General features: G+C 43.4%; 1 protein-coding gene across 1 annotated transcript; it reads right to left on the reverse strand.

Annotated features, from left to right (window-relative positions):
- Positions 1 to 733: 733 nt before the first annotated feature.
- Positions 734 to 23,173, reverse strand: GPI (glucose-6-phosphate isomerase). The gene is made up of 18 exons (XM_063167631.1): positions 22,971 to 23,173; positions 18,693 to 18,783; positions 18,249 to 18,317; positions 15,448 to 15,567; positions 13,495 to 13,578; positions 13,264 to 13,410; positions 11,472 to 11,543; positions 10,446 to 10,490; positions 9,616 to 9,669; positions 8,667 to 8,727; positions 7,147 to 7,190; positions 6,778 to 6,930; positions 6,337 to 6,466; positions 5,914 to 5,990; positions 4,476 to 4,604; positions 3,380 to 3,455; positions 3,230 to 3,296; positions 734 to 1,785 (listed from the first exon to the last, which is right to left on the reverse strand). The coding sequence occupies exons 1-18, from the start codon at positions 23,087 to 23,089 to the stop codon at positions 1,662 to 1,664; spliced, it is 1,662 nt and encodes a 553-aa protein (XP_063023701.1). The 5' UTR covers positions 23,090 to 23,173; the 3' UTR covers positions 734 to 1,661.
- Between the last annotated feature and the right edge of the window lie 489 nt (positions 23,174 to 23,662).

A 23,662-nucleotide genomic window follows, 5' to 3' on the forward strand; every position in this document is an offset into this window, starting at 1 on the left:
GTGGCGGTGCGGGCAGCGGCGGGCTCGGTCCCGCAGTGCCCACCCGCCTTTCCCTCATGGCTGCGGAGCCCGGGGGTGGCGGTGCGGACAGCGGCGGGCTCGGTCCCGCATGGTGCCTTCAAATCTTTCCCTCATGGCGGCCAGAGGTGGCGGTGCGGGCAGCGGCGGGCTCCGTCCCGCACGGCGCCCACCCGCCTTTCCCTCATGGCGGCAGAGCCCAGGGGTGGCGGTGCGGACAGCGGCGGGCTCGGTCCCGCATGGTGCCTTCAAATCTTTCCCTCATGGCGGCCAGGGGTGGCGGTGCGGGCAGCGGCGGGCTCGGTCCCGCAGTGCCCACCCGCCTTTCCCTCATGGCGGCGGTGCGGGCGGGCTGAGCGCTGAGGGCGGCGCCGGCAGGGGGCGCCCTGCGCGCGGCCATGATCCCTCAGGGAGCGGGGCGGGTCCGGGCCGGGCGCGCAGGGAGCGAGCGGACGGGGAGAAGAGAGAGCGGAGCCGAGCACCCGAGCACGGCGGGAGGAGAGGGTTAAAGTCCCGCTGAGAACAGGCTGCTTCCCTCTAGGGTTCTCTTTTCATATGGAAACAAGCAGCAGGTGAAGCACCACGGAGGTGCCAGAGCAGGCAGGCTGAGCCCGCAGCACCCAGCCCTGCCCGTGAAGCCACACGGCAAAGATGGGCACTGAGGGGTTCCAGCTCACACAGCGCAGGCAGCATTGGGGGCATGAGAACCAAAGTGTCCTTTTAATGCTTGTGTCTTACCTTTATTAAAGGTGTTACAGAACAATAGCCAGAGCATGCCAGTTTGCTAGCAAGGAGGTTAACAGTAGAAGAGAACAAAAGAGGATAAACAACATATTGACATCAGGTTTCTCTATTTCTTTCATTGTTGTCAGACAGTGATGCTGATTAAACAGTGAGAAATTGCCCCTGGAGGATACCAAAAATATTTCTTCTCCAAGTGATCCCAAGCTTTTGCTTCACAAACTCTGGAAAACTGTTTGGAAAAGTTAAGATACCACTGTCTCTTCAGGAACCTTCTTCCTTTTTGGACAGCTGTCCACATAGCTTACAGACAAAACAAGACATCTTTTACCAAACATCAGTAAACTTGCATTTTCACAGTAGCACTGGGGGGAAAAAAAAAGGTCTGTATCTTGCTCAAAAGGGATGAAATGTAACTGAACAACCTACAGCTGTAGGTCTGATTCTTTAAACACATTCTAGTTTCCAGCTTACAGTAGAAACAGTCCGAAAAGAAGTCTGCTTACTTGGCTTCAGAGGACCTTACACAGTGAGTGAGGCAAATGTTACTAGGGCTGCACTTCAAAAATAGAGTGAAGAAGTTTTACTCATCCACCATACCATTTATTTTCTAGTATCAGTAGGTGACCATCTTTAAGGAAGTTGAGGGATAAGAACTGAGGAATATACCAGCTGCACTTTACAGATTAACAGCCACAGAAATAGAAAGCAACTCTACAATCTCAGGGTTTCACAAAACTAGTTTCATTTGTAACACTTGACGCAACAAGATTAACTGCAACAAGTGAAGAGAGCTACATCTGTAAAGTGCTATTTTTGTTAAAAGTGGCTAAAAAAAGCACATCTACAACAGATTTGGGTACTCGGTGGTGAGATTGTCGATGTCCTCTAAGTATTTCATTTCAAGCTCTGTGTTTTTTGATGAAATTGATGAGCCCATTTGTTGAGCTATCATGAGATGTCACTGGAGCATCTGACTCCAGTTCAGGCTCAATTTTCTTGGCAAGTTGTTTTCCAAGCTCAACTCTGCATTTATAAAAGCAGGAAAAGAAAGAAAAAACAATGTTAGTGCTAAAAACTGACAGTATTTACTATAAGTCATTGATATTAAAAATAGAAGCCAATAAAAAATAACTTCCCAGTGAACACTGTGATGTTTTACCCCTCAAAAATTACTGTTGAAGTATTCAACTCCATCTCATTCATTAAAAACTGGAGTTCTCACTGTTCCTCAGCTGAGCAGACAGCTCAAATTACAGGATGTCTAAGTGAACATTTTATTTCCAGAGTCAAGCAGAGTCTTTTCACCTCAGTATTCACTTGTGTTATGCAGCCTGGCCCAGTGCAGAGTGCACTCAGCTGGCTCCTGTTCACTGTTGAACAGGACAGTGCTCAGAGCACTGATTTGTGTCACCCAAACAAAGACCAGCTGAACTACAGCCTGGAAGCACCCCCAGCACCTACCCAGGAGTTACAGCCCCCCTAAAAACCCAGGATATTCCAATAACTGCAAGGAACAAGGCTGGTTCTGCAGCATCCCCACCTCTCAGTTTTGGATGCCATTCTGGAATTTCATGTGTGGCAGTAAAAGCTGTACTTACTCCTACCACAGTCTTGATCTCAGAGTTTATAGCAGACATCAGCTTGTACTAGACACAGTCTGCCATTTTCAGCTTCTGCTACAGTATCTGGTTATAGAACAAGCTGTGGTAGCACAGCACCAAAGCATGCACACAAAGACTAAGGCAGCTTAGTGTAAACTGATATTCTACACCTGTGGAGCAAATGTGCTCTTCAGAACAACCCTCACAGCCAAGGCAGGCTGCACCTGAACAATCTTATTTCCCAATCCCTCTACCTAAGCCATACAGTATGTTTACAGTTAATATTACTACAGATGAAAGAACATGATTAACTCCTGACTACATTTTTCAGTGACACAGTGACAGATTCCCCCGAGCTGCTGCTGCACACATGGAGCTCCAGCACAGCCCTCAGTCACAGATGCAGCCTGCATGAAACCAAGGGCTGCTGCATACACACACCTCTGCCAGAAATGCTGTCTCTCCAGCACAGGAAAATTAAGAGGTAATCAATCTATTGCTCATCAGATGCCACTCAAACTGCCTACTAATCTAGAGGTAAATAATTCTTTTTCCCATGCTACAGAGAAAACATTTTCCTTCCTGATTTTCAGAGCATGTGTTCAGCCTGCTTGACTGTTTTCCTCACTACTGCGTCTTTTTTACATTCATAGTATTTTTCTAAATTCAGAGGTCCTTAACCAAAATTGTTATCTACAAGTCATTATGCATTATAGCATGGTAACCTATCCCCAGAAAATCTGTAGTCATTTGTAACTATCCCAAAATCATGTGTTCCAAGTATAAAACCCTTTTGATTGTCTTTTCTCTAACTCATGATAGATTCAAGAATCTGTCAAGAAGTATACAAGACAAAGAAAACTTACCCCCACTGGTCATAACTGTTAATGTCCCAGACAACTCCTTGAACAAATATCTTGTGTTCATACATGGCTATAAAGCAGAAAGAGATTTATCAATAAACTCGATCACAAAGTCTTCATTAGAATTCACAGATGAGAAATGTATTTACTTACCAATGATGGCTCCCAGGGTGAAGGGGTTGAGTTTTGTAAACATGATGGAATTGGTTGGTCGATTTCCCTCAAAGACCTTTCAAAACAAGAGATACATTGTCACCCAGTATGTTATAAAAAGTACATCAGAAACTTGCAGGTTTTGTCTTCATTAGAGGGCACACTGCACTATTTGCATTAGTAGCAAATACAAAGTTCTGAAAGCTTTAAAGGCCTTCAACCATAAAATGGTACAATTCCCACATTTTTTTTTTTACAAACACAATGGAAAATGTGTCTCCAAGTGAGGGAATCCAGGAAGTTCCTCTGGCTGCCCTGGAGGACTCAAGACCCTGTCAGGGGGCTCAGAGACTATGGCACAGACCCCAAGACCCCTGTGCTTTTGATTTAGCCCTTGGAAAAAACAATTACCAACCTTATATGAAGAATTACAAGCCACAACAGTTTAAGTAGAATGACAGTGACTTTATCACAGGGTGAAAAATAGATTTTTTTGGGTTTTTAGAATGGATGTTCAGGAGGCAAGATGGAGGGAACTGGCCATGTCCAGTCTTTCTCCTCCTTCTTCTTGGCCTCCATCTTCTGCTGTGATGGCAGCACTTTTAGATTGGTTTAGAGTAGAAGCTCACTGTCTAACACAGGTGATAGGGATTGGGAAGTTATTGTAAATACTGTACATGTAGTTTTTAGTATAAAAAGCTAACACCACCCAGGGGCCAGGCGGGAGTGCCCTGGACTGTCTTGCTGAGCAGACCTCAGCAGGGCAGGAGAAAGAATTTTATAGATAAGGAACAATAAACAACCTTGAGACCAAGAAATGAAGAGCCCTGACTGCTTCTTCAACCACCAGGCTGGGAAAAGAGGCTCTCTAACTTATCTCGGGGTCACTCTGACCAACTAGAGACCCCAAGATCCAAGCACCATTGCTGGCCACTGTGGGCTACAAGAAGTAACCCAAGAGTCACTGGGCAGTGCTGAGATAGCCCATGCTCCCTGGAACACCTCCAAGGCCTCAGAGCCACAGTGCTGCTCCCAGCCTGCCCCCGGTGCCAGCCCATCCCAGCTGCCCTGTCCCCACACCACAGCCCCCAGGCACCTTGTGGGGCAGGAGCTTCTCCAGCGCGTCCCCGCTCAGCCCGGCCGCCTGCAGCTCCTTGCGCGCCTCCTCAGGCGTCTTCCCCTTCATCAGCGCCTCCGTCTGAGCCAGGAAGTTGGCCAAAAGGATCTAGCAGGTACAAACAAACACAAGGTACTGTTGGCATAGCTGGAATGCTGGCACCTGGTGCTTGAGCCCATACCAAGACCTAGTCTAGACTTACAAATCTGTTTTAGCACCGTGGCAGTGAAGTATGTATCAATTTTAATACTGGCAGTAAAATATGTATCTGTTTTAGCTATTGCTTCTTACCTCAGAGTGCCAGGGGACTTAGTTACTATTAACACATGTACTAAAGTCCATGTATCCAAAGACAACCAGGACAGTTCTGCAAAATCCTGCTCCTGCTCAAGCTGGCAGCAAGTTTCCTAAAGGCACCAGAGGGGCCTGGACTTCACACAGCCCTTTCACCCAGTATAATCTATGATTTTATCTCATTCTACACCCCCTCATGGAAAGCCAGGTGCAAGGATTAGTCAAAGGTAACCCAGCTAAGATGTATTTACTCATCTGTATGCAGGAAATCCCCACAGCTTACCATACACCAATCCCTACCAATGCAGTGCAAGGTTCTAACTAATTGCTCCCAATCTAATGCTAGCCTGCAAATTTATTTTGGTTTTATCCTACCTGAAGACACAATAAGCCTTTTACAGTCAAATGAAACCTTTTTTTCCTGTTCTTTTGTGAAGTCATACTTAGAATTTTCACCTGTATTTGGTCTTACTTGACAAAAGATTACTATTACACAATGCTAATAGCACTTGTAATCTCAAATCTCAACAAGAGTGAAATTCAGTGACTAAAGATGCTTTTTGTGAAGTATGCAGGAAATAGTTAACCAGAACATGTTTCCACCCTCAGAAGTTAAGAACAATTTTAGTTCATTGAAAATCCTTAGTCAGATGATAAACTAAAAACTGGACAGGTTATGAACATCTGTATAGAAGGCCATCACCCCAGCCATTAACCATTACATTCTCCAAATTTTGTTCTAGAATTGAATTCTTGAAAGCTTCCTCAGAGATGGTGCCACATCAGGTCTGAGAATTTGCTTCTTCCTCCTCTCCAAGAACTACATTTCTTAAAATTCTTCAAGGAATTTTAAACACTTAATTGCTCAACTCTTTCCAGCTTCAGTAGGCCCACAGTAAACACCACTGCCACTGCAATCACTTCAAGAATAAACATACCACTGCATTACATATTCTATGTAACTTGCAATTATAATCTAGGTATTTTTAAATCTGTTGTGACTGTTGACAGAGCTTTTGTGTACAGTTTCAAAGAGACAGTTAGAAATATCACATACTGCAATATCAAGTAAGCTTCAGTGCCTTGAGCCACAAGAAATGGGGTGCCCTGACAAAGAACTCACCTTGTGATGCAAGCCATTTCTGATGGGGTGCTGGGTCTGCACTGGGATCAGGAAGTCACAGGGAATCATGCGAGTTCCTGCAAGAAAAGCCAGGTAAATAACTCTGCTTCAGGTAAGTCTTAGAAAACCTTCACTTCTTACCCCATTTTCAGAGCTGCTGGCAGACTCAGTCATTTTTACAAGCTTTATAGAAGAGCATTATTATTTGCAGCAGGGGGAAGTAACAATACAGCTCACGAGTTTCAGCTTTGTTTGTCCTCCTTACTGTAGTTAAAACCTGCATCTTGTAGTCTTCACAAGCTGCTAATTAAAACCCCATAGCAATGTGATGCCAGCTTAGATAGGAGTCCAACCTCTAAACAAGTGCAGACTTAGCAGCCATTCAGACTAGTTCCAGAAGAAGGTATTTAACAGTTTGCTTACCTTGGTGAATGAGCTGGTAGAAAGCATGCTGCCCATTGGTGCCAGGCTCTCCCCACACAATAGGGCCAGTGTTGTAGTCCACACGAGAGCCTTTCTTGGTAATGTATTTGCCATTAGACTCCATGTCACCCTAGAGAAGGGAAGGGCAGGATCACTCAGTATCAGTTTCCCTATATACTTCAACTGCAATAAATAGTGCTTGTTTATAGAAATTTTCTAAGCATGAAGGATCCAGCTGACTCATTTATGGACATCAAGATAACAGACATATGAGGAAAAGGTCTAGGTGAGGAAATAAGCTGTATTGATCTTGGCACCAGCCTTTCAAGGCAATTGAAGGCACGCACTGAGGGACTGCAGTTTTATCTGCCACACACACTGAGGATGCTGAAGCAGGGCAGAATGCTCCCTGCACTGGCTGCAGGCTGAGGCCAGCCCTACCTGCTGGAAGTAGGCAGCGAAGCGGTGCATGTACTGGTCATAGGGCAGCAGGGCGTGCGTCTCGCAGCCGTAGCAGTTGATGTACCACACCCCCAGCATGGCCAGCAGAACCGGCACGTTCTTCTCCAGGGGGGCAGTGTGGAAGTGATTGTCCTGCACCACACAAAGCACAGTTACACTTCTGACAAAGCAACTGCCATCCCTCCCAACTCCTACGTTGGTTTTATTGTTGTGTTGGTCCTGTGCAAGCTCCCCACAAACTGTCATTTTATCATCATTGAGGATGTGGGGAGCTGCACTTTAGAAATCAACATGCCTTCCATTTCCTTACTAACAGGAACAAATCTGAAATGGGCATCCCACACTCACCATCCAGTGGGCTCCTGCAAGCAGATTCTCAAAGTTGTCAAAACCTAACAATGGAAAGAAGACAGTTTGTATTTACTATTACAACTCAAACTTGATTTTTCCTATAGAGACAACTGTGAAACAGTTTTGATTCCTTGTATGCAGCCAGATTCCCAACTACTAATCAAGTTTAAAGGTGCACTCAGACTTCTCCTGATATTGCATCCCATAAGCCAGACATTCACTTATGCTTAAAGCCCAGATTTCAGAGCAACTTCATAAAACCTAACTCAAAAACCTTTGCCTAAAATCTCCATTCAGACAGAATGAGCAACCAGAAGGAAAACAGAGGCCTTTAATACAGAGCCTATTTTGAGGCCACAGTTTTTAGCAAGTTTGAATACTTAATCACAGCCAGTGGGAGACACATCTGCCAAAAAACAGGGCAAGGCTAGCACAGCAGGGATTTCTGCACTGGTGTGAGGAGGAACAGCTCTAATAAGATATTCTCAAAGAGAAAGGCTACCCCTCCCTTCCCTGTTCTCACCAACAATTCACCTGAGCTTTCTTTGCTTTGTAGTTAGGGTATTTAAACCTCCACTCACTTTCCCAAATTAATAGTTTCACTAAGGCTAGTCTTGAAAAAAACAGAAATCCTGACTCCTACACAGCAACTGGGAGGTGAAGTGTTTGGACTCAAAGCAGCAGCTCTACCTACAGTCAGAGGCCAGCTGTGGGAGTTGAGGGGTCTAAGAGGAAGAAGTGGAGATAGGCTGGCATGTCAGCAGTCAGCACCAAATCTGTCTGACACAGCAGTGAACAGCTTATTGCAGATGAAGCACTAAGTGCCTGACTTGTTTATTTTGCTCTTATAATAGGTTTTTCTACACATGAAAACTCCTATTCATATAATTCCAAAAAATACCAAACCAAATGTTATTCTCCTAATCCCAGTCTAAGGGAATTCTAGTTTTTGCCTAGAAAAATAAATGACATTACAGTTTCAGACTTTAAACATCTGAAAACAGTGATGAGGGAACAAAAGTAATCATCAGGCTCTATAGCCTAGACAAAGCACTGGAAACAAAAGGAATTAATAATATAAGAACATAGTTCACAATGCTAAGCAGAGCTCATATGCAGAACCAGAGACAGGATTTGGTGTTAGTGTGTGTATACTAAAAGATACTAAATATCCTGCTTCAAGTTTAGCAGTGTCACATGCAAGGTCTGATTTTCAACACTGCCACAGCTTTACACAAAAAGGCACTTTTGGCTTTGTGATTAAAGCAATGCAATTTGACTATTTATCCCCAGGTATGGGGTAATTTCCAAAACTGTATTTGCAGTACTAAAATACCAACATTTCCATTACATTCCAGATTGTTTTTAGCACCCACATCCAAGCACTCAGAGCAGGCAGGTAAATACTATTTGCCCCAAATCTGATTCACAATCCACTGCTGTTAATGCACTCCACAGTTACATTCCTGAAGCAAACAGAGCAATTCTTGTCACAGTGACATCCCAGGAACACCTACCAATATGCAGGGCAATGGAGAGACCAATGGCAGACCACAGGGAGTAGCGACCACCAACCCACTGCAAACAAGACATGGCTGAGTTGGAGAAGTGCAAGGATTTTACATTCAAACTATTAGAAAACAGCAGTGTGTGTTTAGAATGTTCCCAGCAAAATCAATTATCCTTCTGGTTATAGTGCACTATGGATACTTGGCATAGTCAAGGGAACCTGCACTTTACAGTGCACCCTTAATGAATGCCTTTTTTGAGTCTGAAGTTATCCTACTTGTCCAATTTTTATAACATCTCTTAAGTAAATAGCTTGATTCCAGTTAACTTCCAAATCCATTATTTGTAGCTTGTATAACTGCTTTCATAATATCACTCCTCTACAGGGAAAGCCTGCTTCAGCAAAATTCTGACACTTGGGAAAGGTAACATTCCAAACAACTTCTGAACAGCAGCTTATTTGTCAGGCAATTAGTCAATGAGATATACCAACCTGTTTCTAATTAAGTATAAGAACCAAGACTAAGGGCAGTGTACTTAAAATATGCATCTGCTACAAAATCTCTGATCAGGCTCCCATTTCTGATGCCTGACCTTTACCAGGCCTAGGTTATATACCATAGACACCAAGAGGCAAATGTCACAGCTTATAATAACTACTTGCATAGAGCAGTAAGTCAAGACTATCTCCTGTTACTCAGCAGTTGATTAGACAGCCAAGAACATGGAGGGCTCCTCTTCAGACCTTTGACTGGAAGATTTTAACAGACTGGGCAAGAGTTCTCTATTTTCCTTTAGCCAGGGGTTTTCAGTGCACTGCATACAACTCCTACAATTTAGGAGGTGCTGTTTTAAAACTGCATTTGCAGTTTCAAGACAGCTAATTCAAATCATCTTACTTGTTTCAGAAAAAGCTAACAGTTAACATCTACCACATAATATCAGACATTTACTTACATCCCAAAACTCAAACATGTTCTCTGGGTCAATTCCGAAGTCTTTAACTTTAGGCTAAAATAAACATGAAAAAACACCATCAGTTAAACCAACAATCATGAAAAGCTTTACACCAAGCAAGCAAATACAAGTTTGATACCTATTAAATAAACAATCCTACAACTATATCTATTTTAAAAAATGCATTGCATCCATCACAAAAGTTACATTTTCATTCCCAGAAATAACTATCACTACTCACAATTAAAAAATCAATGCCATACATTCATTTCCTGATGAATCTAAGTGGCCATACAGTTAAAGCTGGACTGATACTCAGTTTACATTTACCAGAACCATAATGTCAGTCCCTGACACCCTGCCAATGACTTCAGTGCTTTTCTAGTTACTGACAGTCTCTCTACTTCAAACTTTTGCATGAAGCACCACACAGTGTGCTCATCATAAGCATTTTTCAAATTGCCTGCACTATTTCATCTCTTACCTAGAGTTTGAATAACATTTGCTTATATAACTGCATTCATACACAACTTAGGCAATTAGAGGTAACACTCATAAATAACAAGTCATTCCAGGCACAAGAGCTCTTGATTTCAGATTTAAAGCTTTAGCAGAAGAGCACACATCTATAATCTAAGTCCAGTCTTAGTACAGTTCAATACTCTAGAAGTATTTCAGTTACTCTGAGTAGGAAAAAAAAAGCTTCCATTCAGGAGGAATGCTAAAATTTGGTACTCAAGTATCTTAAAGGATAGGCTTCCTTGCTAGATTTTAAGGTAAGGCTGCCTTAAAGGTACATAGGAAAAATTAACTAGATTGACTATACTTACAGCATTGGTAGACAAGGCAACAAAATGCTTGGCCACAGCTGAAGGCTGAAATAAAAATAAAAAAATAGTTAGATCTAGAATATTAACTATTTTAATTTCTGGTTATAAAGCTGATCTGCTACCATTTAAACAAAATGCTGCTGACTATCATCAGTTGTTATTAATTTGAACTCATTCACATTCAGTGTGGGATTTGGGAGCATACCCAAAGAGAATCCTCTGGGATATTCCCATCAAGCCCTCCAGAGAGGGGCACAGTCTCTCCTTCAGTGTTCCCAGCCTGGACACCACCACAGCTCCGGAGCAGATGGAGCTCCATGGACACCCACCACCCATCCAGCCAGGGCAAAAAACCAAGACAACTGGAATTACTGATAAATACCAAGCTCCAGAGTCTTTTAGAAGGTGTTCTGACAAAGATGAGTTGTCTGAACAGTAGTGTAAGGGGGAATTTCAAAGCCCAGCTTTCAAACTAAGTACAGCTACCCAGACTGGAACAGGTCACTGACCATCTTAATCACCTGAACAGGCACTATCTGCTTTTTTCCTTTAAGAGTTCAAAATAGGAGAGAATGAGCCAAACACAAGGTTTCTATTCATAGCACAGCCATCTGCCATAGAAATGTCAGTGTATTGTTCCAACCATAGCTTCACTTCTAGTTTTTAAAGACTTAGCAATAATTTCAATAATTTAGTACCACACACACTACTCTTGTTTTTTCATTACTAGTAGTTCTACCAAATTATTGGTTATCTCTAAGAAAACACTACACTCTATTACTTAACAGGCAAGATTTGGAGGAACAATGCACGAGAACCATTTATAATGAAAACTAGTGGGTTATCACTTTGATTGGACAAAACAGCCTGTCATTACCAAAGCCCTGAAATGATCTAAGTACATCATTTGCTCAGCTTGTTTGGGCTGTTACTGGCTCTGCTCCAAGGCACACAGAATGAGCAGGAAGAAATTGCACAACAAGAACTGCTGCATTCTGTTACTAAGGCTGCACATCTGAGACTTACATCATTAGCAGCACGCAGGAACCACTCTTTGGCTGTTTCTGCATTGGTGATGGTTTCCTGTGTGGTGAAGGTCTGCACAGTGGAAAACAAGCAAGTAAGTAAAACAGTACTCTTAACATGGAAACAACTTCAGGTTACTACAGCATCACATGTCAGATAACCAGAGCAGAGTGATTCTAGATGTTCATAACACACAGCTGCTGCCAGATTACAGAAAAAAAAAAAAGCTTATTAATCCAGTGAACACTAATATTGCTAGATTTACCCATCTAGTTTTAAACTAGCATGTATCTGAAGTTGGAATAATTATTCCTCATCTCCTGCCTTCCCATTCCCCAAACCGTTTTGCAAAACCTTGAGACTAAAATTCTCTACTTTAGTATTTTTAGTAAAAGACCAAAGTTTTACTGTTCAACTAAAAACAAACTAATTGAACATCTAAACAGGATAACCCAGATGGACTGTCCTATTGTTCTTCCATTCCTACTTTTTCATGGAAGAGCACTCATTTCTGCCAAGACTCTCATCATAATTTTCCTTTTGCTGATTAGAGGAAAACATTTTCCTGCTTTACAAAGTGTGCACAGAAGTTCAGTCATGCAGCTTTGCAAGTATCTACAGCCATTCTGATTTACTCAGCCATCAAAATTTAGCTTTAAGGGTGAACACTAGACTCATCCTACTCTCATCCATCTCCAGAAATACTTCATTATGAAACATAAGCCTGTTATGGAAAGAAAAAAATGTCATTCATCCTCTTCCAAACATACCCAATTAGCTAACTACAGTCTGGCAAACAAACTCAAGTGTTACTCTTTCAATCTGGCAGTTTCCTAAGCCTTTGAACCGTGATCCCTGGACTCATTATTGCAAGTGACCATCAGTATTACTGTGTGCAGTTTCCTTATTGCTCCATAAGCTGTTGCTCAGCTGCAGCAGAGCCAAGATAAGCTAATGAGCACTGCAGAGCATGACCAGCACTGCACACACGTTCACCAACAGCAGAAAGGTTCTACTGTGCTTGACAAACGAAGGCAACCCAAGTTATGTAACCATGGAGTTTGTCCCCACCTCCTTCCTCTGCCCAGACAAGCATTCCTCAGAGGGAGAGAGAGGGCTGCTGCAATTATTGCTTACAGAGTAAGTTCTTAGCAAGGCAAGACTTAAAGGCAGCTATTCAGTCTGCAGTCAGAAATAGGTGTCACCTTATGAAGCAGCAGCAGACTATCTTTACCTCTTGAAGTAAAGCAGCTTAGCTTTTATAGTGCTCAAGGAACTCAGCATTTAAGTTATTTAGGTGAAGGTGTTGTGATTACCCTATAAAATGGAGATTCTTAAAGAACATGCAATTCATTAATGCAAAAAAACCAGAACATTTAACAAGTCCACTGTACATAAAGGATCAAAAGTCCTTTAGGAATGAATGATATCCAGAATTCCAAAGAAATAACTACATTAGATCCTACATTCCACCTACAGAGACGTGCAGATAAATAAACTTCTGTGAATAAAGCTAAAACTTGCATTGACTGAGAAATAAACCCCAGACAACATGAAATTGTTCCTATCTCTTATTTAGGTTAAGTAATTATCAGCATTTGACTTACAGATCCCCCAGTATTTCAGCAGTAACACAACCTTGTACTACAAATTCAGAAAAAAAAATCACAACAGGTCTGCTTAGAAATAATCCACAATGGAAGGCCCTGGTCTGGATATTCCTGTGGACAGCCCTCTCTGACTGAACTCTTCACAGCAGAGCAGGCCAAGGCAGAGCTTGTCTCAGACATACCTTTGATGCAATGATGAAGAGAGTGGTGTCTGGTTTGAGTTCAGCCAGGGTTTTGGCTATATGAGTACCATCAATGTTGGATACAAACCAAACACGAGGGCCTCCCTTGGAGTATGGTTTCAGGGCTTCAGTTACCATCAGAGGGCCCTGCACAGAAGCCACAATCAGATTTTATCCTCACTGGAAGCACGCACACAGAGATGGGCAGGGTGTAGAGAAGTCAGGGCTTACCAAGTCAGAGCCACCAATGCCAATATTGACCACATCAGTGATGGCCTTGCCAGTGTAGCCTTTCCATTCCCCACCGCGCACCCTCTGTGGCAAAAAAAAACCATAAAACACACAATGACCATTTTATACTTGCACTGAAGCTACTGATGCTAACCCAGGAGCAGGAAACAGGCTTTGTTTTCAGGTACTGTTGTAGAAAGTTGCCAAAGACAGCTTTCAAGCCTCCAGACATTAAGGCTTACACTCAGAGCCACTTTCTTAGCTAGACATCGTGTTATGTCTGAGATAGAAGCAAAAACACTGCAACATCAAACACTTAAAGAATTTAAAGCTCTCTCCCTACTGTGTGAACTGCTGTAGCATTTACAGTGTTTGCTAAGGCAAGAGACACCTACCCAAAAATGATAAAATGTTGGGCATTAAACTATGTGCAACAAATACTTGAACCTGAAGCTGTTCTTTAAGTGTCTTTAATCAGAAAGAGCTTCACTAACTAAGCTGAAGACAGTATGAATAAAGCCACAGAGATAAGAGATGTATTGGCAAACCACTCTAAAAGCTTTTCTCTTGCAAGTATGCTTTGCATTAGGATTTATTTCTGGGCTGCACCTTAACAGCACATGGTCTAAGTTCCTGCTCTATTCCTAATCTTTAAGCATCACTGAAACAAAACAAAATTCCAATCATTAACTGAAACTCTACACTGAATTTTGTCCATCATCTACCACCTATGCATTCAAAACTCTACATTGTTTTTGTGATTGGAGCAGATTGAATGCATAGGTGGTAGATAGTGAACAAAATTCAATCTTTCTGGTATCATGAATACTTCCAAGTACATTCTCCAATTCTAAAGCAATTTTTCTACATAGCATTTAGTTATGCTGATATTTGCTCTCCTTCACAACAAATGCTTAAACTTCTCATTTTTCCAAACAGAAAATCCATTTTTAGTAACAGCTTTCCTGTACCCATAGATGATATTGCCACGGTCCTAAAATTCCATCTGCTAAGTCAACTGAAACCAGCAATTTTTTAAATATTTTTAAAGAAACTGCTTGACATTGTTTTTATTTTGCAGAGAAGATACAGCCACATGAAAGTGATATTCACAGGTTCTGATCATTGAAACCATAGAGCAAACAAGAGGATGGCACCAGTGAAAACCCTTGTTTTGCACTACCAAAACCTTGGCACTGTAGAATTTCTAGCTGATTAGACACCACAGAATTTCCGTGGCCATTCAAGTCTCAGAGCATATGAAGAAAGTACCAAATCCACACCAGCTGGTGTCAGTTATTGTGGTTTTGGCATTTATTATTAAGAACAGAACAGAATGCAAGCCCATTCTGCATGGGTTAGATGTAAGAATTTGCAGTGAAACAGGGCTCTACCACCTGGCTAAGACTCACAACAGCAACCAAGCAGGTCCAGGTCCTCACAGCCTCATTTAAAATGCATTAAAACTACCCAGGTGGATACTCTGCAAACAGAATAGAATCAAAGTAATTTGACCTAAAACCAGGAGATCCTTAAGGAACTATTTAAGTAGAGCATAATCAAATTGCAATTGAGTTGGCAACTTCTACCTCCCTCCTGATCTTGCACAAATGTTAAGAGGCAGTTTCTACCTGGTGCAGCCAATTAGTTGAAAAATTAGCAAGAAATAAAGTAATATTTGAATGGTACTTAATGATTTACAGGACTTCCAAAGTACACACAAGATTACTGCTGAAGGAACAAAAACTAGGAAGCCCATTAAAGAAAAACCCAACTGGAAACAGGGAGAGAAAAGTGGATCAATAAAATCAGCTCCAACTCCATGCTTGAGCCAGAACTATGGCAAACCTTAAAGAAGGACACAATTCAAGTGAACCAGCCTACAATCCACATGTAAGAACCTGGCTGGGTATAAAATAAATATATAAAAAATAAGCTGTGGTGGTACTATACCTGACAGAAGTGTTTCATTTTGTCCAACACTTTGTTGACTTCTGGAACAACATCCTTCCCATCCACGAGGATTGGCACATTGGAGCGATTTCTCAGGGCAATGTGAAGCACAGCTCGGTTCTGAAACAAGGGGAAAATCAAGATGAGGATCTTCCCAAGTTCCACCCCAGGGCCTCAGATCCTCATCCAGAAGGCAGTATAGTCATCAAGATTTAAAACCCTTTAGATTAACTGGGATTAGTAGAGCAGCATTTTCAGTGTGTGTGCATACTCACAGCAGTGGCCACCTCAATCACCCTCTACTTCACCAACTCGGTGAGGGGGCTTACAACAGCACAGTATGCAAAGTAAGAGTTCACTTGGGAGAAAAGGCTCAAAACCCCTTTAAAAGTTCAGAATCCAGCAATATTCATGACCCAGCTATCTTTATTTTGGCATGCTTTAGGTATTCAAGAATGAAATTGTTTCTTATTGATGACAACACTAAAAAAATCAATTACAACAAGCAGCTGAAGTTATTTTCCCAGACATCTTCTCAATTATCCTGAGTACTCCATTTAATACAGGAAGAGAAATAATTTAAACATTTGACAACAAAGAATACAATAGCCACATCCCTCTAACCACTGCTCACAATTAAATACTGCCTGAACACTTGCACACCAAATATATGTAGCGGTTGTGCTGTAAGAAAAAATCTCTTAGCACACAGGATTTATGTTACTTCTCCACAGCTGCACATAAGTCAAAGCACCAAAATCTGCCCTGTGGTTTTAAGAGCTTAACAGTTTTAATCCAGAATGAAGGAATTAGTCAATACTAATGAACAAATTAAAAAATTAGTCTGCTCTACCTCATTGTTCCACAATGACAGGCACTGTGAGACAAAAACAACACAGACAATATGAACTGCCAAGTTATGATTTAAATACCAAATGCTAATTCAAAAATCATTGAGTTTGTGGTTACTGACTTGGAATACAAAAAGCCCTCTTTCACTTGCTAATTAAAGTATACCCACTCAAATTTGGGGTGATCAGAGAAAATTTTTTGCAGCACTCAGCCATGGAATGGTATTTGCTAAGTACTGCTCACTATCAGGCTTGAAGGATGCTTTGTCTGGTCAAGAGGAGGAATGCTTCACCTGATCCCTATGGTTAAGCAGAAGTATTCCCTAAACACCATGCAGGCCATACAGCCTGTCCCCAGGATGAATGCTCAGATGAGCTATCCTGTAATGCTCTTTGCACCATATCCAGCTCCAAGTTTTATCTCATCTGGGACAAACACCTGGCAGTGACACACATGGGTGCACTATAAGGAACTGCCACATAAGCACACACCATGCAGCCCATGCCTGCAGCAAACACAGACAAGTCTGGAATACTTCAGACAAAAATCCAAAGAATGTTCTACAGCAGATCAAGAGCAGTGGACGAGTCAGTTCTTGCCATCAAGAAGCTCCCTCCTGTCTTACTGCTTTAGGTTTATTCATGCTGTTTGACACCTGACAGCTTCACATTGGCCACATGCTCCTATGCCAGAGCCAAACCAACCTGGTTTGATATTCTATACATACAAAAATTACACAAACCCCATCTAAGTCACCTTCTGAAATGGAAGGAAGTAACTGAGGAATAGCCTGATATGAAGAGGTGTTTCTAGACTTACAAGATACACAAAGTGGTATCAAGACAGCAGGAAAAGAGGAAGCTAGCAGCAGAAACCAAACACAGAGTTTGATATTGTGTTTAGGTGCTTTCTGTGCAAATTGTACCCTTCTGACACTATAACTGCTACACCTGCTCTCAATACACAATGAAGAACAACTCTATAATACAGTCAGAGATAGGCTAACTCCATAATAATTTGTGTTCCATAAGGCTGGTGAAAGGCAGTATGAGACAAAACAACCTCCAGACAGATTTAAGACTCCTCACCCTCTTTCCCTGCTTTCTTTTTTCAGTAGCTACATCTGTGAAATGAAGGCAATAATGCAGAAGGAACAGGAACCACTTCTCCAGTGAAACTGTATTTCTTTCTGTCTGTGCCTTTTCACAAACATGAATCATTCACAAACAATACAATGTCCAACTGCTGAGTTACTTTAGGCAAATAGCTTGTGCAATAGCTAAACCAGTCAATAGCCAACTCAAAGGAAATACTGGTTTCTCTGAATTTGTCTCAAACATACTTAGTAGCCTTAATTTTTAATGCAGACTAATTAAACCTACTGTACTATGGAGTTCCCAGTTTTCATCCCATTTTTAACATCAGAAAAAGTACAGTTGGCTTTCTATATGTTTTAGTAAAGATTTAGTCTAGAACCTTCAGATTTACAAAAGGAGGAAGGTACTCATCCTCTCACTGAAATACATGGCTAATTTCCCATGTTTATATTCTCAACTGTTAACTGCACCAAAAGACAAGCAGCATCACAAGAGATGAGGTCTTACACAATCCTCCCTTCACACCCTTTAGGCAGTTTACTAAGCTTTATGAACAAAAATCATGTAATGCAATACTCTGCTCCCTGTCCTTTGCAAGGTCTAATTCATCTTCCTCTCCACAAAATAGGAAAGAGAAAAAAAATACCACCAAAATCTCTAAAATAAGATGTACTGAAGGAAGGAGGTATTTTTAGTAAGAACTGTAAAATTTTCTCTTGAAGTAGTGCAGCAAAAATTACAATCACTGAGGATTTCAATGAAGTATTTAAAGTAAGTTTTTTCAGGCTTTGCATCAACATCCATAATAAGCACAACTGAAGTGGAAAGAACCACAGACAGAAATAGCCTTACCTCAGTGAAGTTGATCTTCTCTCCACTAAACATGCGCTCCCTGGCACTTTCCACACCCCTTGACTTTGCCTGAGAAAGGTATATATAGATTCCTCTTAAAATAGTGGAAGCCAACATGCATTACAAAGATTCAGCTGCATTAAATAGTATGAACATTTAACACAAGACAGGGAAACAAAAATTATGGTAGATTAAAAAGATCCACTAGATTCTAGGTAAAAAAAAAATATTTTCCTTTTCAAAGCACATTTTTATGCAAATATGCATTGAAAAATGGCTTTGTAACTCGGGGCTAGATGTCAATGCAAGAATTTGAATCCTGCCAAGACTTGTAAACTGATGCCTTTTAACTTATATGTTAACTAATGTTTATAAACAATGCTAGAATAGTGAGTTGCAGGTAAAAGTTATTTTGTTTATTAATGCAAGATTTTAAATAGTTACCAGTTCCATCAGCATTTTCATCACTTCTTCTGTAACAAGGTTCTTGGAGTAATCCAGCAAGATATCCCCATGGTCAGTATTCAGGGTCAAGCTGCCAAAAATCAACAGGTTGTTTAATTGCACATTCCTGAGAGGTGACTGTTTTAAGGGAGACAATGGTAATTCTGTATAGATTACAAAAATAATGGGAATCCTAATAAGACTAACTCAGTAAAGAAGAGTGACCAATTTGTCCAAAAAGTTTCATAAAATGACTGCTGGTTTTTTGAAAACCACGTTTTTCCACAATCTGAATTAGTGTCCACTTTCTGCTTGTGAAAACCCAAACACAATTAAGTGTATTTGATGCATAGTTGGACAATCACATATTGCTTCCACTAGCATTCTCTAGCAATAATCAGCTTTTTCCTAATGTATCATCAGTAAAGAGCTTTTCACATTGTTCTGCTGCTGGAAAATTAAACTGTCTTCCTAAAGGTCCTGTCATTCTTTCATACAGAGTCTTAAACAAGTCTAATTGAAAAATCTATACAACATCATGAACAGAAACACTGCCAACTACTATGCAGAATTAAATCCCATTTGTGCATGGTTTAGTCTCACTATCCTCATTGATTCAGTGGAGGGCTCCAAATTATTTTACAAATTACCTGCAAGCTGCAGCCTAACCCATCAGAATAGAGGCACTTGTAGGTTCACATCTGAGAGGAAACACAGCAATGGGAGCCCAGCAGAAGCCAAGTGAGCCCATCTGTATTTACTATCCTTGTATCTGTGTGACAGGTTCCGTAGTTCCTCTAATCCTTTACCATATTGTTTTACCAATTTCTTCTTAGCAATAATTTCCAACCAAATCTATAAATTACTCTAACTGAAGAGCTGAATTCTGTAAGTTAGCCTTTGATAAAAGCACATCTTCCTCTCCCTGTTGCTCCACACACACCCCACAGGAAATTGCAGCCATCTAAATTCTGTGTTTCTGCCCTGTTCATTGTCTCCCCTGCTTCTTCCTCAATACCTGAGCACAGAAACATGCTCTGTTATTTTAGCCACCACATGTGCCAGAGACTTCACAGGGACACACCACAGCATAATTGCTCTTCACACGTAACATGACAGAGCAGGCAAGATTCTTCAAAGGAAGAATGGGGCTGAACTCACAATAACAGTAATAACCAGCAAGGCCTTAACATTTCAGTGGTTTCACCTACTGTTAACTTCATTAACTGCTCATTAACAGTAACATCCTTCTTATGGCCCTAAAATATAAGCATGAATGAGGAAAGGAAGGTGTCTTCAAGTACAGTCTCAGAACCATGTTTCTTTAATAGGAAAAGCAGTATCAGTGCTGCTAACCACCCTTCTGCTCAGGATGCCAACATCAATCCTGACACCCTGACCCCCAGCACCAGGATCCCTGGAACATGGCTAGCTACTGGAAGGACTGGTTGGGCTCACCTGCCACAACTGTTACTCAGATACAGCATGGAAGGAAAAGAGAACAAGTCTTTGATATTTGATGCAATTTATTTAAAGACATCTCAGACTTGAAGACATTTCACTAATGGTACAGCAAGACCATCAGCCCACTAACACTTCTTCAGTTTCACTTCAGAGAAGTAGAACTCTTGGAATTCTCCTTCTACATTAAACTGCAGCTGATAGCCTCTCCCAGTGCTCTACTCCACAAAGAAAAGGATTTCATGTTTACTTGAAATGTCTCCCACCTACAATTCATTACTTTACATATATGAACGAAAATCAATCTCACTAGACCTAGAAGACAAACTCTCTCATGAAATTATGGCTGGATGGCTGGCTCTTCAAGCCACTGCTCACTTGAAGAAACTGCAGAAATGTGCTACCCAAGACTTTCCAGGCAAAGCCAAATCAAGGAATGGCCACCAGATTTAACTTGCCACACACAAGGTGGAGCACAGAGTGTACAATGTAATCCTGTGTAAGCCCTTATAGCAAGGGATCCATCCACCCTCTGTTTGAGCAGAGGCCCCAGGCCCTGCAGCTGAGCTGTGCTCTCCCAAGCACCCACTCTGCAATGCAGCAGCTCTGGCAGTGCTGCTCAGGGGGACAAGAGCCTTGTCACGTAGGCCACAGGCACCTCCAGCTGATGCAGCCTTAGCCTGCAGCATCCCAATGACTGCATCTCCCACCACATTACCCAGGTACACTCACATTCCATTTACTCTTATCCTTGACAGTGGACAAGCCAAGCTGCAGGAGTGTCATTCTAACACTTTCTGTCTGCATCAGGGGTACTTCTGTCACACCCAGACATCCCTTACCTGCTGAGTATGTGATGGCTGCATCATATCTCTTCTAACCCTTTCAAAACCAGCAGTTTCCACTGAACAACCCATGTTGATAAGAAGTCCTGTTCCTATCAGGCCTTACCTCACCACCTTGGGTGGCAAAGATCTCTTACAGGTGTGGCTACACTCCTTATCAGGCAAGCAGGACATACAAATTGTGAACTAGGAAAAAAACGTCAAAAGGAAGTAAGGATGTTTTGTGTATATACTTGATAGGATGCAAGCAGCAAGTGTAAGGTTCTTCCAATAATATTAAATAGACACTTGTGCCCAGATATAAAATACTCAGATTAAAAACTATTAACACCAGTCTGAAATTCCTCCAGAACCAGCATCAGGAAGCACTTTCACCTGGGTAGGTTTCACTTTTCCTTTTAAATGAAGGAAGTCAATGATTTTACAACAACATCTACCAGAACTAAAAAGATATTCATAAACCTCAATTTCACATGAGGTTGCAAATGACACAGGACCACGTGGCCAAACCACCAGACAACAATTTCCCACAGATATTAGCTACCATCCTCCTGCTGATCTGGCTCAGAGCAGCCAGCACTGGCGAGAGCACCAGTGAAGCTATCAGCTCTGCAATTGTACTTTGCTATGAGGAAGTTCTCCTGGACTAGAACGAGATGGCTTTGCAGGAAACAGGACTGAAATAATTAAAAGAAAGGATTAAGACAGATGAAGCAAACTTAAGACTCTGCAACTGTTTACTTATGGGCAGCACAAAAGGGCATGAATTAGAGGAGCTATTTGAAATAAATAACTGCAGTAAAGACCATCTCACCAAAAATACTGGAGATAAGGAAAACTTGCAATGGGAACTAAGTCTATTAGTGAGCATCTAGCAGATTTCATAAGATATTACTGATCAATTTCTTAAAAATAAGAAATGGCCCCTATTAAAAGGGCCAGGTGAAGTCAGTACTCAAAAAATTCAGCATAATTTTCTCATCGATTCAAATTATATTTTATCTCACATATATATATGCAGGACTTCATATACCATCCTCAATTACAACGTAAGAATTTTCTAATGAGCTCAAAACGGGGGAAAAATCCCTCTACGCAGGACAGCAATGAAAAGCTTGATGCACGCAACAAGTCTTATCACAACACTCTAGAATGGAAGGTCGGTTTATCTCTGTAACTCAGGCTCACCTTAAAACTCAAATCTGGGATGCATCACATAATATCAGACTTTTCCGACTGCTGCTATAGTACAACAACGTAACCACACACATGCCCTCTCAGCACGGCCTCCAGCAAACAGAAAATCCGCGTCCCATTTTACAAGATGAAGGCTCTGAACACTATCACCATGCCTCCACTTGTTACTTCCTCCCCTACGCTGCAAGGCATTTTCTGTAGCAGCGATGGCGAGAGGCGAGGGAGGGCTAAACCCCCTCACGGCCCCCGCTGCCGCCTCAGGGCGGGCTCGTACGGGCACAGGGGGCTCAGGGGATGCGCGGTCCCTCGCGATTGTATCGCGGAGCTTATCGTGACTAAGCACGGCGTGCAGGAGGCTGCGAGTGCCGCCCCACAGTGCGGCTGTGCGAGCGCAGCGGGCGCTGTGCTGCCCGGCACGTACCCTGCTGCAAGGATGAGTCAAGGGCAGGCGGCGCGGCCGCCCCCCGGGCGCTGCGAGCGGCTCCCCCGCCTCCGGCCCGGCCCCCCCCGGCTCATGTGCCCGGGCCGCCATCGGCCTCGCACCGCCCGCCGTGGCGGGCACGGCACCGCGGGCCGAGCGCCATCCGCTCCCCGCCGGGGCTGCGCGGGGGGAGCGAGCGGAGCGGGGCCGCGCCAGCCCTGCCCGCCAGGCCCGGCCGCGCCGCGCCCCTCGCGGCCCCGGCTCTCCGGGCCTCGTACGCGGCACCGCCCGGGCGCGGCAGCCCCAGGGCCCGCGGCCGCTGCCCCGCTCAGCCGTGGGGCCGCCCGGCCTCACCTGAACTTCTGGAAGCGATCCTTGTCGGCCTCGAAGAGCTGCCGCAGGACGAGCTTGGAGGAGTTGGCCTTGTGCCACTCCACCAGCTTCTTGAAATGGGGGTCGCCAGACAGCGCCATGTCCGCGGGATGAGCAGGCGAGGCGGGATGAACCGGGCAAGGCAGATGAGCTCTTGCCTCCTCTTCCGCTTTTATAGCAGCGACGCGGCCTCCTGCGGCCGCCCCGCCCCGGCCGAGCCCGGCCCGGCCCCGTCCCCGCCCTCCGCCGTGGGATTCCCTCCGTGCCGCGCCAGACGGGGAGGAGCGGCCTGCGGGTCCCGGCGCGGGGGCGGCGGGGACTGGAGCTGGAGCTGGAGCTGGAGCTGGAGCTGGAGCTGGAGCTGGAGCTGGAGCTGGAGCTGGAGCTGGAGCTGGAGCTGGAGCTGGAGCTGAGGCCGGAGCCGGAGCTGGAGCTGAGGCCGAGGCCGGAGCTGGGGCCGGGGGCCCTGGGGAACGCGTAGTGCTCTCGGTTGTAACTCCCGTGTGAGGGAATCGCGGTGTCCCCGCCACGGCTCAGCGCCTCCCGGGGCAAGTGTCCGCCCGCGGCTGTGCGGGTGCACGGTGAAAGCGCCGTATCTGGTCGGGCTGGTTTTACCCCGGGCCCGCCCGCGGCCCGTCCTGCGGCAGCGCTCGGAGGCGGCCTCAGCACCAGCT

The sequence above is a fragment of the Melospiza melodia genome, chromosome 13, assembly GCF_035770615.1.
Source record: "Melospiza melodia melodia isolate bMelMel2 chromosome 13, bMelMel2.pri, whole genome shotgun sequence".
NCBI lineage: Eukaryota > Metazoa > Chordata > Aves > Passeriformes > Passerellidae > Melospiza > Melospiza melodia.

Bases quoted from the DNA above. Each gene is read 5' to 3' on its own strand.
- GPI (XM_063167631.1), bottom strand. From the start codon at position 23,089: ATGGCGCTGTCTGGCGACCCCCATTTCAAGAAGCTGGTGGAGTGGCAC. The intron at 15,568-18,248 runs GTAAGGCTATTT...CCCTTGTTTCAG, and splicing joins AGAAGATCAACTTCACTGAG to AACCGAGCTGTGCTTCACAT. The intron at 13,579-15,447 runs GTATAGTACCAC...TTTTTGCCACAG, and splicing joins AAATGAAACACTTCTGTCAG to AGGGTGCGCGGTGGGGAATG.